Source organism: Danio rerio, chromosome 11 (genome assembly GCF_052040795.2).
Source record: "Danio rerio strain M-AB ecotype USA chromosome 11, GRCz13ab, whole genome shotgun sequence".
NCBI lineage: Eukaryota > Metazoa > Chordata > Actinopteri > Cypriniformes > Danionidae > Danio > Danio rerio.
Window position 1 is genome coordinate 32530062 of NC_141031.1, and position 15140 is coordinate 32545201.

A 15140-nucleotide genomic window follows, 5' to 3' on the forward strand; every position below is an offset into this window, starting at 1 on the left:
AGAACTGTTGCTATGACAACAACTCTCGGATCAGCTTTGAAGAACGAAACGATCCTGGATCGTGTCAAATCGTCAATATCCAAATCCAGCTAATTGAGTAATCCACGTACGAAGAACGGACCCCAGCAGTTAGTTAAGAAACAACAACAACAACAACAACAACAACAAAAAAGCCCTTACTGGAAAAGCTACTGCTCCACTGCTGTTTCTGAGACAACTTAAGGTCAGGTTCGCTTATTAATAATATGCTATGCTAGTTAGCTTACCATCAGATGGTAACACATTACGTTAAACGACGAGTCATGGCCGTGCTCTTACAGTTTTTCTAATTAATAATTTATTTATTCGTGTTTTCCCCAAAGCTAGACCTGGCATTCCTGTCATGGCTATTATCAGGTACAGTAATAAACCTCTGTGGAAGAGTTTCCATGGAAAATAGGTCTGTTTGTTCAAGAAATAATACAGTCCAGCATTAAAGTGCTATTTGTGTGTGTGTGTGTAAACAGAAGCAACTTAAAGAAATATTTACAGTCTGTTGCTCTTGACCAAACCACCGGGCAGCCACCATATTGTAAATAAGTGCTAACTTTAAGTGTTTTCCAGATACTGTAGCATTAACAGCTCTTTTTTCATTACTTTTGTTAGGTTGAAGAACATAGAAGACCCAGCTTTTCACCTTTTTATCTCAGAAAAATGTTTCAAGGTAAGTCTATTTTTTTCTACAGAAACACTAACGTTAACTTCTATCGTCTTTCTGTAGGATAAATGACTCACTCTTTGCTGGCAAGTTCCCATTGTGACAAGTAGTTACAGTAATTTTAGGCTATTTAATTTTAGGACCCTTTAAACAAGTATAAAACCCAAAACGATTGATTAAAATGTACTGTACAACTTTTTGTGTCATAGTCAGTGCTTGTGACAACTTCCTCAAACTTTCCTAGCTGTTTATTAAATCAGAAAAGAACAATATTTGCTGCTGAATTAATATTGATTTCAGGTTTGGACAGATGCAACAATAATAAATCAATGAAATTGAAATGGTATTGTAAGAGCACATGAATTTTCTTTTGATAATATTTAATGGGCTTAAATTATTTCTCAGCTTAAGTTATAGTATGTATTTGGAACGCAACAATTACTTTTTCCTCTTTGAAAATATTTCATACAGAACAATATGCTTTTGTACAGAATGACATAATGGTACGCAGTCCTTGAAAATGCCACAATCAAAGGCTTATTTATTAAAATTGCCATTTTTATTTGAACAGCTTTTATCTCCAGTACATAATTTCTTACTGTTGGCATCATGCTCGGTGGTGAACACTTCAACTTCAAAAGAGGATTGGCCATTTCCTCAATGCATAATGCCGACTAATGAAGTATGCACTTCTCTTGTGCCATTCAAACATGGCATAGGGTAAACCCACACAGATCCTGCTGGCCCATCAGAAAATATTTTATAATTCATACTTAAATTTAACATAAATTATGTAATTCCGCTGGCATTCTTTTGATTGAAACGCTGTCTTCAGTGCAAAGGAGATGTTTGATGTGGTCAGACAGGAAAAGCAGCCTTAGTTAAATGTTTTGAATGCTATCACTGCTGTTATGGATGAGATGAGTGAATAAATGTTAATAAAAGTAATTTTATTTGATATAAATAGAGAGATAAATAAATTAAATGGCGTCTTGCTGTCTCTGCGTTCAGCATTTGCAGATTGTCAGGGCATTGTGGTCATCTTTGCTTTCTCTCTTGCAGCTGTAATAAAATAAAACTGGGTGTCATTAATGAGATCGTAAGAATGATAAAAGCTCCATAATTTATTAATGTTTATTTAATTTAGATGAACAAATGCATAAAATTGAAATCCTATTTACAATCTGATGATCAGTATCACAGACAAAGCTCGAAATGTCGTTACATCCGTTTTCCCGATGTGGAGTGGCATGCTACAGGGCTATTTACTAAATAATTAAACATGTACCCATTATATATTAAGGCTTTTTACTTAATCTAAACCACAGTAAACTGACTCTACACTCACTGGCCACTTTATTAGGTACACCTTACTAATACCGGACTGGACCCCCTTTTCCTTCAGAACTGTCTTAATTCTTGGTGGCAAAGATTCAACAAAGTACTGGAAATATTCCTCAGAGATTTTGGTCCATATTTACATGACAGCATTACGCAGTTGCTGCAGATTTGTCGGCTGCACATCCATGATGTGAATCTCCAGTTCCAACACATCCCAAAGGTGCTCTATTGGATTGAAATCTGGTGACTTGATGATTTGCACTTTATTATGTGATGTGTTATCCTGCTTGAAGTTGCCTTCAGTAGATGAGTACACTGGTCATGAAGGCATGGACTTGGTCAGCAACAATACCCATAGGTAGGCTATGTTGTTGACACAATGATCAGTTGGTACTAATGGGCTCAAAGAAATAAAATAAAATCCCCCACACTATTACACCACCACCATCAACCTGAACTGTTGATATAAGGCAGGATAGATGCATGCTTTCATGTTGTTGATGCCAAAATTCTGACCCTACCATATGAATGTCGCAGCAGAAATTGAGACTCATCACACCAGGAAATGTTTGAAGTGGATTGGTCTTCTTCTGCTGTAGCCCATCCGCCTCAAGGTTGTACGTGTTGTGCATTCAAAGATGCTATTCTGCAAACCTCGGTTGTAACGAGTGCTTTTTTGAGTTACTGTTGCCTTTCTATCAGCTCGAACCAGTCTGGCCATTCTCTTCTCACCTCTGGCTCCAACTAGGCATTTGTGCCCACAGAACTGCTGCTTACTGAATATTTGCTTTTTCTCTGACCATTCTCTCTAAACCCTAGATGGTAGTGCATGAATTTCCAGTGGATCAGCAGTTCCTGAAATCGTTCAAAGTCTCTTTCTTCCTCATTCTGATGCTCAGTTTAAACTGCAGCTGATCGTCTTTACCATGTATACATGCCTAAATGCATTTAGTTGCTGCCATGTGATTGGCTGATAAGAAATTGAGTTAAAGAGCAGTCAGACAGGTGTACGTAGTAATGTGGCCAGTAAGTCTAAATCTCCCTAAGTTATTTTACATTTAACTAACTTAAAAAGATCATATATCTTAAAATCTTATTTCAATTAAATTAAACAGTGGTTAAACATATGCTGTCAAGAGTTTGCTGTCAAGAGATGCTTCCACATTTTATAATTCTCACAATTTACCCAGGATTAATGAATAAATCTAAATTCTAGGTTGAGATTTTTATTTGCCTTTTTGTATTGTCAGTGATTGGACAAACAGCACACAAACTGTTTATATAATCATTATTGTGTTGCACATCTTGTAAAATCTTTATTGTTTTAAAGACAGCTCGAAAATTTGCTTCCTTATGAGATTTTTTAGACTTTATGATTAGTGAAACAACCTCTTCTTTAATCACATTATACTTTAATGCAGTTTTATTGTTTCTGTGACTTTTGCTAAGTATCTGAATAGCTTTCTTTTTTGCCAGGAGCCATGGGTATTCATTTTGTTTTGCCTGTTATTTTTTTCACTCTCAAAGCAGTTGCCTATGGCTTGCATTTATTGAATTAATCAGGACCACAATTTCACCTAAAATTACCAGTGTGACAGTTAATAAACAGCAAATTTTCACTTTTGGGAACTTTTAATTTGTGTGAAAGCGCAGTTTTTTTTTTTTTAAACAAAAACAAACATTTAAACTATATTATAGTTAAATTGAATTCTACATTGATAAACTAGACACAAGATGGCACTAGTGACATTTGTTAGACTCAAAAGAGGGTGATATGAATTTAGAGACATGAAAGCAGCATTCATTTTAGTATTGCCTTTGAGGAAGGATATACTGTAGAACATTCAGAACAAATTATTCCGTAATGACAATTATTTGAGCACTACAATTTTCTTTTAAACATTGCATAAATTACATGAATTTTAATACCCACTAGTATAAATTTGGAATTAAATAATTTTACCTGTAGATGATTTGTTGAATTGTGTCACGTATAGTGTAGTCTGTGTGTCCATTCTTTTGGAATACATTCACATCGCTCTACATCCATCTCACAGTCCTCTTCAGTGATAGCAGACGGCGGTTCTGGTAAAAAAAAAAAAGGAAACATTTAATTATGTTAAAGCATTTCTGCCATCGTAATAAATGTACAAAATATATAAAACTTGCTGCCACATAATTCTTGCAAAATAATAAATAAAAAGTAAACAAGGCATTCACACATTTGACTAGCAGGAATGGCAGTACAGGTATTTAAATAAATTTCTTACTGACCTTGTTTACTGGAGGGATATGTCACACATCGCTCTGCCATCCAGTCCCATATTAAACCTTTGTTGCATAGCCTCTTGTCTTCTGGCTTACGTGTAGGAGAGCAACTGCAACACACGCACTGACATTATTACATCAGAAAGCACTCAAACTCCTACATATGGCAGACACTCAGCAAGACACAATCTGTAATTTCTCCAAGAGCAACATTGTTGTATCAACAGTGAATAACACAGCATGGCACTAGAAAAACAAGGGTTGGGCCTAACATTTCAAGGAGGTTGATTTTGCTCCAGAAGAAGTATCCTGCCAATTTTAGTAAAAATGCAGTGCATTGCAGTTAGTGCAATTGCTGAAGAAATAATCAAATATGTATAATCAAATTTATCGAATAGGATGTACACTGTAAAGAAATAATAGGCTGTTTCAACCCAAATTTGGGTGATATATCCTATAATTTTAGTTTCTTTAGTGTTTTTTAGAGTAATATTTCATGCCAAAGTTTCCTTCATTTTTTCACACAAAACTATTGTTACAAATGAATCCGATACTGACCTGTTTTTCCTGTGCCTCTCACGAGCGTGTCTGCGAATCAGCGAGTGTTCTTGGCACTTACACTCAGTGTGATTGGCTATTTTCACCAGCACAGGCTCTGGTCCAGATATATATGGAGCCAGACTCACACTCAAAATCTGTGAAGAAAAGGATTTTTTTTTTTACAAGGAGACACATGGAACAGTATGCACATAAACACATATGTAAAAGGTTAAGCCAAACATTTTAATTATGCCCTTATTTCTTCGCCCTCATATATTCTCAAATCTATGAAAACCATTTTCATTTTTGGAACATAAAATTAGAAATTTCGTCTTTGTGGTGTTTTTACTACTCATCAGCTCCAGTTGGGCTCTCATCAGTGACAGTTTGCCCAATTTAGGATGTTGCATTGGCATCAGTGACATTGACCGAATGCTTGAGAGGGGTCTGGATGCAGACCGTGTGCAGTTGCAAGCGGAGCTGCATGCAGTGCTTTTAATGTGCAAACCTAACACCCTAACCCTTCCCCTCACAGTAACGTCAGTAGCTCCATTATATGCATTGTGTCTGACATTGCAAGTCTGCATACATATACTAATGGAAGACTTAGATTAGAGACTGTCCTACAATTTAAAATACAAAATTGTTTTGTCACTGACCGTAAACGGACAACTTCTAAACATCTTTGGATCTTTCTTTTTTTCTAGCTCATTGTGTTTGAAATTCAGAAACACGTTATGCATAAATGGGTCTTAAGAATGCATCCCGAGTGTGTTCAATATCACATTCCCATTTCACTGAACGTCATTTCGGCAAGAACAAACATATTGTTTTGGACATTAGTTTTTATATAATACCCACGCAATGCAATGAGTAGTGCTCACAGTTTTATTGACATAAGTCATGCTTGTATTACGGCAGGTAACTCCCTCTTTGTTGCAGCAGCCGCCACACCTGAAGACAGAGACGCATGGGGGCTTAAAAAACACAGCTGTATTGGTTCCCAGTTCTTTAGCCACATCAACACATGTCTCTCTCGGCATACACTGTGTTTTCTGCCATTCGTCATCAATATCTGAAAAACAGATTAGTTTATACATTTAGCATGACGTTGCTTTCACAATTATGCATTTAGACATCAGACATTTCAAAGAAGATCATAACCTTTAAGCATCTCTGGGCTGAACGATGCGGCTGCATATCGAGTTGACCTGCGGTTCTCAGGTGGGGTAACGTCATCGAAGTGCTTCAGCTTGAGTCTGCATCTCCACAACTTCCAGTCCGGGTATTCGGTCAACATCAGAAGCTCATCCAGACTCCCGGCTTCCCTCAGTTCCTGCTCCCACTTTTCCTGATTTGTGTCCTGTGGAGATATATAATCTTGAGTCTAAAAAAAGTGCTGGGACTGCTGATTTTAATACAACAATGGAAAATTTTTTCGAGGAATAGGGCCTGAGGCATGTTGAGTAAAATTCGGCCAAAGAAAAAGCAATGGAAGAGCAATGCGGAAGTTCGAGAAATGATTTGAAATAATGATGTAATACTTCACAAATTAGAAACACCTTTTTTCTTCACTTAACAACCCACTATAAAGACTTGCATCATTCAAACTCCCTGCTGTTTGTGAGGTGTGTGAAGTCCTGCCATGGTAAAAGGCGAACTGGAAGGATTTAATCACTAACGCATGACCAGATCTACTTGTATCCACTAGAGGGCGGTAGCGATAATCAATGATAAATCCTCTGCATTTTTTTGGCTGTGCAAAGAATCAGTATTACACCAGGGAAAGGATGCAGCTGTTCCTTGTGTGGTTCTGCTATAATTTATATACCAAGTTATAGACTCGCATGATTTATTGCCAATCCTTTTTGACATGACTAGGCAACCTTCAGCACGGCTTAAAGAACTCTATGGTAATATGACGCAGTTTTAAAGCACTGTGGACTGGACAGCCATATACTACCTGTGAGACCTACTGGATCTTCATAATCTCTAGGACCTAATCTGGAGGACCATAAAGTTCAAGTTTTCTTTTCTGAAACCAGGTTGTGTAGCCAATCACATGGAACACCCTCTGGCAGAGGCCCACTCTAAACAACTGCAGCATAAGCTCTATTAGCTCAGTATGGACCACCTGTTTAGAAGCTCAGTGAAGACACAGATCCTAGGGATTGGAGTTTGGGATGCTTGCCACCAATATGAGCAGAAGATCATGGCTGTTTTGCAAAACATGAATTGAATAACTACTAAGTGCCCGGTGACAGCTGCACAATAACCTTTACAAAGTCACAAGCGGTCAGTCTTTCAGTAGGCAGTGCCAATGCTGATACCTTGAGAGAGTCGAGTAAATAATGTGAAATAATGCCAAAGATTGTGTGTGTGTGTATGTATGTATGTATATATATATATATATATATATATATATATATATATATATATATATATATATATAAATATATATATATATATATATATATATATATACATATATATATATATATATACATATATATATATATATATATATATATATATATATATATATATATATATATATATATATATATATTAGTGAAAATCTCAGTAACAAATTGGCATGCAACCAACAATCTTATAAATATTAAACCTCTATAGATGCAATGATTATAGATTTTGGTTATATGATTATAGTCTGAGAAATAATCACGATGGTTATTACTGTTATCATGCATTTATTAATTTCAAAACACTACTAGTTTAGGAAACTACATGAACATTTATATTTTAAATTGTTATATATTGTGGCTCAGTAACTAAATAACACAGCAGAAAATAATACCCAGCAGACACACAACATCATAAGACATATGGATTTAGGTCAACAGCTTTTAAGGACAATGTTATTTTGAAGTTCAATAATGACATGAAATAAAGTTGATATTTGGTTGATTTTAGTTTGTGTTGGAAAGTGACCAAAATCTAACGTTGAGCCAACATCTTAAACCAACGTCATATAGATGATAAATACTGACATTTATTTATCAGGTATGGCAACCAAAATCCAATGTCTGATAAACGTCATAGTGTAAAACATCCACACAACGTCAAGGTGTAATAAGATTAGATGTTGATATTTTGTTGTATTTAGGTTGTGTTAGAAAGTAAGCAAAATGCATGTTTGTCCAATGTTGGAAATTGATGTTGGCCTGACATTGGTTCTGATGTCAACTCGATTTTCATTTTCAATCAAAATGCAACGTCCCACGACGTTGGGGTACAATCTGATGTCATGTTGATGTCCTGTGCCTGCTGGGTAATAACAAAAACAAACAATAGTCCATTTCTTTTTGGACTTAAAAAGAAGTGACATTTAAACAAAAGTAATAATTTTACACTGAAAATAAATACAAATAAAAACCAATTAAAAATATTTGTTTAATACAAATCTAAGCTACATATTAGCAAAGTATTTCCTCTTTTAAAAATGTAGTCAAAGGCTGCTGAACCTCTGTTTGAAAGGCACTTTAAATCAACTATTACAAAATTATTTGGTATTTTCATTTCACAAAGTACTAATCTGATCGATCTATTCGTCATGTGATTTGTGGTGTGCTTGCAGTATTCTTAAAAATGTAAATGTTTTCAACTAGGCGTGCCTGGAAAGTGCAAGCATGTCGCTCCGCATGCATTGAAAAAAAATGAACTTGTGCATGCAAAAGAAACTCATTATATGTTGTGTATTGTTGAAGCAGTTTTGTTCCATCGCGTGTTTATGTAAAGATGCCTTTACGATTATTAACCCATGATGAATTAAAGCGCGGTTAATAGTGAAGTTGGTTAATCGTTGCATCCCTATAAACTTCACACAGTTGTAAACATTAAAAATATAAACATAATTCAAATTACTAATGTTTGCGGTAGATTTACTGGTTTGTGCTCTATTATTTAAAAATACAATCACACCAAGCCATTTTGTGCTTATGTTATAATATGATTACTCCACTTGATTAATATACGCTTCCGCAGGTCAACCTTTTGGAAGACCTAATATGAACAAATTAGTAGATTGCATTGGTAAGTATGAAAATGAGCTGCTCCATATTTGTTTTTTATTAGTGCATTAATACATAATTTGCGTAACTTTCAACTCTTGTCTGCACTTAAATCGAATCACACTCTACATAAATTTTCCCTGCTTTCTAATATCATCAGATCTCTCATCACAGCACAGATCTTGGGTACTTTTTTTGACCAAACAGGTCAATTCATTGTTCTGTCACCAATTTACCCTTCATCAAAAACAGAATTGCAAGACAATGGAGCTTATGGAGTAAATTAAAAACACTGGGTTTGCTTAAAGGGATGGTTCATTCAAAACAAAATTAATGTCATCATTTTGTTACCTTCAGGTTGATTCAAATTCCAATAAATGCATTTGTCCTGCTGAACACATAAGAAGGTATTTGAAAGGAAGTCAGTAACCAAACAGATCTCGCCACTCATTCACTGCTCCGATACTGGGGGAGCAAATCAGTGTCGAGATGTGTTTTATTTATGACAATTTCCCAAATTACTTCCTTTGTGTTCAGCATAACAAAACAAAAATCTATATTGGCTTTGGAAAAACCTGTGGGTAAGTTAATAATGGACACATTTGTATTATTTTTGGTTAAACTATTCTTTTAAGTAGCTGGAGTGCACATGAATACAGAAACCCCAAAGTCTACCACCTCTCAATCAATACCACATGACTTATAGGGAATATTGAGTTATTCAAGCAGGCACAAACCAGCACAGACTCGGTTTTGAATGTTTACTACACACCGGGTGTGTCCCACAAAAAGGGCAAATAAAGAAAAGAGCAATAGGGGCCAAAGGACTTCCAATCATGCTTTTATGAGACGGGAAAGCCACAAAGCGGGCGGAAAGTAAAACAGCCAAGGCAGGGATGGAGTGGCCTGGCACGCGATATGGAAGTCATCACAAGAGAAGTCTTGCATCCTGCTGTTGTGTAGTGACATGATCTTCTATGATCCCTTCAGTATGTTAGGGTGGAGCCGTCTGCTTCTACTTACCCACCCAGACAAGGCAACAACAAACAGAAAGAGCGAGAGAATGAGGAGGGGTTTAAAAGAAAGTAAGAATATGAGTTACAGCTATGCTTTTCCCTGGACAGACTTAATGAGGTGGAGGCCCCTAACAAGCAAGAAGAAATGAGTTGGGTGAGAACACTGAGAGTTTGTAGCACATAAAAGGCCCGATGCCTAGGGGCTGCATTGGAATACCAGGCTACATGCCACACACATACACAAACACATACGCTAACACTGGCTCTTTATGGGGTGTATCTGTAAATACTAGGATATTATGCTATTGCGCCACTGCTTGGAACCCACCACTCTTCTTACATAACCTACCACTGATATACACGCAGAAAAACAGATGAATGGCCTTAACAGCTTGTCTTCTTTGGAAATTTTCACTAGTAGCCATTGGGTTCCCCTGAGTGCTTCCATTCTTCTTGAAATTCTGAAGTCAATTACGTCAGACTGATTCAAGCCTCATTTGTCATAGTGAAACACAGGAAAGTTATCAAGTTTGCTATTAGGAGGCCCCATCCGGTCCTGCTGAGGTTGCAGCAGGTCCCTATTCAGTGAGTCAGCGCAAAATGATGGTAAATCCTCTTGAACTAGCCAAGAGTAAAGTTTTTAAGAGATTTTGATAAATGTTTATTTGGTTCAATATTATTTTGGATGCCAAACTGCAAAAAAATTATTTTCTTAGATTTTTTGTCTTGTTTCTAGTCTAAAACTCACTTAATATTGGCATATTATTTCTTAAAACAAGACAATAGGTTTTGCTTGTCTAAAAATTCTTCTTGGTTTAAGAATTTTTAGATATTTGGACTAGAAACAAGACAAAAACTCCAAGTAAGAAAATATTTTTTTGCAGTGCAATTATTTTAATTATAGGAACAATTACAAATTAAATCATGTTTTGTGTTCGTCTAAAGTTAGGATATGCGGAAAAGTACACTCACTATTAAAAATACTCTTTTAAAGGTTCTTTATCAAGATCTATGGTAATGCTTTTCATACCAAGTTCTTTTAAGAACTGCTCCTTGATAAATTCTTTGTGGAACCCAGAATGGATCTTACATGGCTGCATATCCCCATGTGTTTTGGATTTTTATTTTTTTTAAGATTCCCGCTTTTTGTGGTTCCTAGAAGAATCCTCAACATCACTCTCCTAATAAAAAATCTTTGACATCCATGGTTCTTCACACTAAGAACTAAAACAAATTGTTTCCTTTAAGAACACTTTACTGGAATGTTACTTGGGGAACTTGTAATGCATTGCCACAAATGCCAAACTGGCCCCTGCACAAAGGTTCTTTAAATTTTCTATACATTAAGATGAAGGTGTTTTACAAACCATTACTTCAGTAACCAAAAATGAATATTTCTATGTACAATTCTGTCTGTTTTCTGAGAAAACTTCTTTTGGCATCTATAAAGCGTAAAACACACTTAGTTTTAGGTTAACAACAAAATATGGACATTAAAACAGTTAAAAAAAAAACAAATACATCCTGTGAATTTGACTGCACTTGGTGTTGTAAATGTTGCTGAAGGCTGCTATACTCACTCTCTGCGGTCTGTAGGCATCCACGGCCAGCATCAGTCTGACATACAGGAGAAGCAACATGTGAAGTCCAGCACATTTCTGTTTCTTCATCCTGCTACTTACTCTCCAGGGTACCGTCCAGCGATTGAGCAGTGAGGGAGGCCAGTCTGTGTATACACTCGCGCACGCTCACAAATCACGTAGCAGGTTTCTCACACAGGACCACACAGGCACACCAATAGAGACCTGTCAAGGCGAACTTTTCGGAGCCAAATGGGCTCTTTTAAAAAAAGGAGGAGAAAGAGAGAGTCATTCTTGAGAATTTCTCAGTTTCTTCCTTCAGTATTTTGTTTTGTTTCTCTTTGATCAGGACAAACCCTTGATGCTGTCATCTGTCTTGGACCGGCCAAATTTGGCCCACCTTCTCCACAGATCCAACCGTGTCACACTCTATGAGTGTTTGCAAAATCCGGCACAGGCTTACATCCAGTGTTCTCTATCCGCCAGTGCGTGCAAGGCCGTCTGGAAAGCGTGCATGTCTATCCCGTTGTTGTGTGCTCCAGTCCCACTCTACTGTCACCACGTTTCCTGCTTGCTGACTTCCAGGCTCAGTTGCTCACACACATGAACATGTGGTTTTAAATGTGATCCAGACCTCAACAGAGGGCAAGGAGGGGGAGGACGAGGAGGAGGGAAGGGGGAACAGAGGAGAGAGAGAGTGCGAAGAGAAGAGAGACTGAATCCGGCCAATATCCTACTTAAATGCAGCAAAGTGGCGGGATGAAAAAAAGAGGGGAGCTAAGCCGACATGCCCTTTCTCTCCTTCCCTATATGTGTGCGCCAACAATGAGGCTGTAATACGAGTCGGGAATTAGAGGGAGCTTTAATGCAGCGTAATGGGTTGTGAGTGCCGTTCTCTTTGCACCCACACTCTATCGGACCATCTGAATGCTTTTACTTTAAAAGCTTCAGAGAAATCTATTATCAGCAGTCAAAAGAATCCACTACCCGATTGTTTGTGGTGATTCCGAACACGGTCACTTTTATGAAATTGTGTGGTCAAATGCTGATCAAAACTCCTTGAGGTTGATGTGAAAAAAGAAAACTTGACACCGATTTTAGGTAAGAAAATCATGTTGTGATCAGATACAGAGACATAGTACAAACCAAAAACAGAAATAGTACATAGGAAAGTCACACACATTTTAAGCAATACATCAGAATAAATGGCCTATGTAATGGTCAGCAATATTTTGAGTAACATTCCACATATAAAGCATATTTTGGACCCTTAAGTTACACATAAAATATATCAGTGTCATTGTATTATATGCAGTCATCAACAAATTCAATTGACTTTACCCACTGAGCCCTGAGATGATTTAAGCTGATGTATGAAAGTGTCCTTGAGCACAATATCTATTAATAAACATACTAGAAAGACGACTAATACTTTATTTAAAATTTCAGTACATACTATCTTGCTTTAAAATAAATGTCAGTTGTACAATTTAAATATCCTAATGCAGGGGTCACCAATCTCGTTCCTGGAGGTCTGGTGCCCTGCAGGGTTTAGCTCCAACTTGCCTCGACACACCTGCCTGGGTGTTTCAAGTATACCTAGTAAGACCTTGATTCGCTTGTTCAGGTGTGTTTGATTAGGGTTGGAGCTAAAATCTCCAGGACACCAGACCACCAGGAACAAGTTTAGTGATCCCTGGCCTAATGTATGTTCGGAGCTGCTGAAGCTGAAGGTAAAGGCACCAAAGTAGATATATTCCCTCAGAGAAGGATCTTGAAGACACTTTAAAACTGTTGACCAATCTTTGATCGCCAGACTTTTGCTCTCTCAAATCCATTAGTGGCTGATCTGTAGTCTGAGATGGTCTTGTCAATCTCTTCTTGTGTGTTCATGACAAAGGGCCCTGAAACAAACAAGTAATTAAAAAATTAAAATTGTATGAAGATAACAATATGACAACAAAGGTTACCGTTTGTTAATCACACCACTGGTTGTGAAGCGCTTTGGGTGTATGGCCATATTCAATAAATGCGCTGTATAAATATACATTACATTACATTGAACATATGTTATTGTTGATTTAGTACAATGATAAATTAGTTACAGGTAAAAAAGGACGATAAATTGTTTATGCACAGGATGAGAAGTTCAGTTACATAAAAGGCAACAGCACATATTTACAGTTTGACCGCATGTTTTTTCTCTAAGATATTGTCTGTGTTTTGCTTGACTGTGTTTTTGTTCAGAATCCATCATGACAACTCACATATGCCTCTATGTACATCTACTGTGCGTTTTTCAGCAAAAAAATAAATAAAAAATGCTCCATCCATATTATCTACATAATTATAGTTGTCTTTTAAAAGTATAATAGGTTTCTGTTTTCATTTGCTCTTCAAACGGATCAAGGCTACTTTGTCCATTCTTAAAGTCAAGTTTTGCAAGTTTGATGATTAATGCCTGTCTAATGGATTTCTGTCTAAACATGTCACCCCCAATGTGTGATATGTTGGTTTTCCTTGAAGTGATGTAGCACTTGAGCGTTATTAATGCTCTCTATATGAAGAATACAGACGATATTCAGGCCACAGAGAGAAAAATGTTTCCCTGAAAAATGCTAAATGTATCATTACATGACACTGTTTTCAATTTAAAATTGAAGACTGCATACATTTTCAACTGTTAAATGTGTGCAGACTTGCCAACTACTAGTCATCCATGCGAGATACAGCTTTTTTTTTTTTTTTTTTGATCATTTAGTTCTGTGGCAACAATTTCAATGAACCCTTTTCACATTTTTAGGTTTCTCAGCAGCAGATGGGTCATAGTTGGGTAAACCTAGAGCGTAGTGAATGGGATTTGTTTTGCATTCCTATTTGCTCAAATGCAAAAAAAAAAATAATAATAATAATAATAATAAATAAAAAGTCAATGATAGTGGTATCAAGACTTTAAGAAAATTGTGATATTGGTAACAGTAGCCAGAAGAAAACAATGTCAAATTTATATTTTATGATTCTATTTTTACTCATTTATTTTGGTGTGATCTTTTTTTTTTTTTTTTTTTTTTTGCAGAGTACGAATGTTGAATTGAAGTTGAAAGACAGGAACACGGTTGACTTCAAAATTTGGTATATTGTTAATTTGCTCATTATATATAAAAATCGTTTCATTCATAATCATAAATGTAAATTTTCAGTAAAAAAAAATCTAATTTAACTTCCTTTAAAATAGAAATGCCATTACCTGTGTACGATAAAAATAAATAAATACCAAAGCATAAAACTGTTAATTATTTTAAAGACTTAAATCTTCTCTTTAAATAATTGTCATTTTTTTATTGTGTTTATTTTGATGTCATTTTAATGTTATGTTATAGCCCTTTTATGTTCTGCAGTATAAAATAGCAATAAAATAAAATAATAAAACGTCAAATTTACTGTCCTACCCATAGACGCTGCATTAGAAATGCCTGACATAAGTGTTAATAATTTTTTTTGTAATATGATGCAAAGATTATATAATACAAAGTATAGCTTTATAAATGTACATACATTTTTAAACAAATGAAAAATTCTAAATTTTCAATGATTTAAGATGCCGATGACTGCTAAATGTGTCATAACCGTCTTGTGAAAAGTGTCCATTTTTCAATTTCCATTTTTA

The 15140-nt window shown here is 36.0% G+C and overlaps 2 protein-coding genes and 1 long non-coding RNA gene across 6 annotated transcripts in view; 1 reads left to right on the top strand and 2 right to left on the bottom strand.

The window, feature by feature from the left end:
• Nucleotides 1-14605, top strand: LOC147834845 (uncharacterized). Of its 2 annotated transcripts, none has more exons than XR_015502722.1 (3): nt 1-223; nt 646-703; nt 14550-14605. It is a non-coding gene; the product is annotated as an uncharacterized LOC147834845 (long non-coding RNA). The 2 variants fall into 2 exon arrangements; XR_015502721.1 differs by lacking the exon at nt 14550-14605 and adding an exon at nt 3066-4128 and having other exon boundaries at nt 646-2024.
• On the bottom strand, nt 1209-12078 carry vegfd (vascular endothelial growth factor D). Of its 3 annotated transcripts, none has more exons than XR_015502078.1 (7): nt 11474-12078; nt 6011-6209; nt 5731-5921; nt 4865-5001; nt 4313-4416; nt 3218-4123; nt 1209-3181 (listed from the first exon to the last, which is right to left on the bottom strand). XR_015502078.1 is itself a non-coding variant. In XM_087272801.1 (7 exons), the coding sequence occupies exons 1-6, from the start codon at nt 11561-11563 to the stop codon at nt 4026-4028; spliced, it is 819 nt and encodes a 272-aa protein (XP_087128927.1). In that variant the 5' UTR covers nt 11564-12078; the 3' UTR covers nt 1209-1759; nt 4002-4025. The 3 variants fall into 3 exon arrangements, 2 of the variants coding, with proteins under 2 accessions (XP_087128927.1, NP_001035268.1); XM_087272801.1 differs by having other exon boundaries at nt 1209-1759; nt 4002-4123; NM_001040178.1 differs by lacking the exon at nt 1209-3181 and having other exon boundaries at nt 4026-4123; nt 11474-11563.
• pir (pirin) overlaps nt 12569-15140 on the bottom strand; it is a 19135-nt gene continuing 16563 nt past the window's right edge. Inside the window, exon 9 of the mRNA NM_001002550.2 lies at nt 12569-13377. Coding sequence (NP_001002550.2) covers nt 13259-13377 — 119 coding nt within the window. The 3' untranslated portion in view covers nt 12569-13258. The remainder of the gene's footprint in view (nt 13378-15140) is intronic.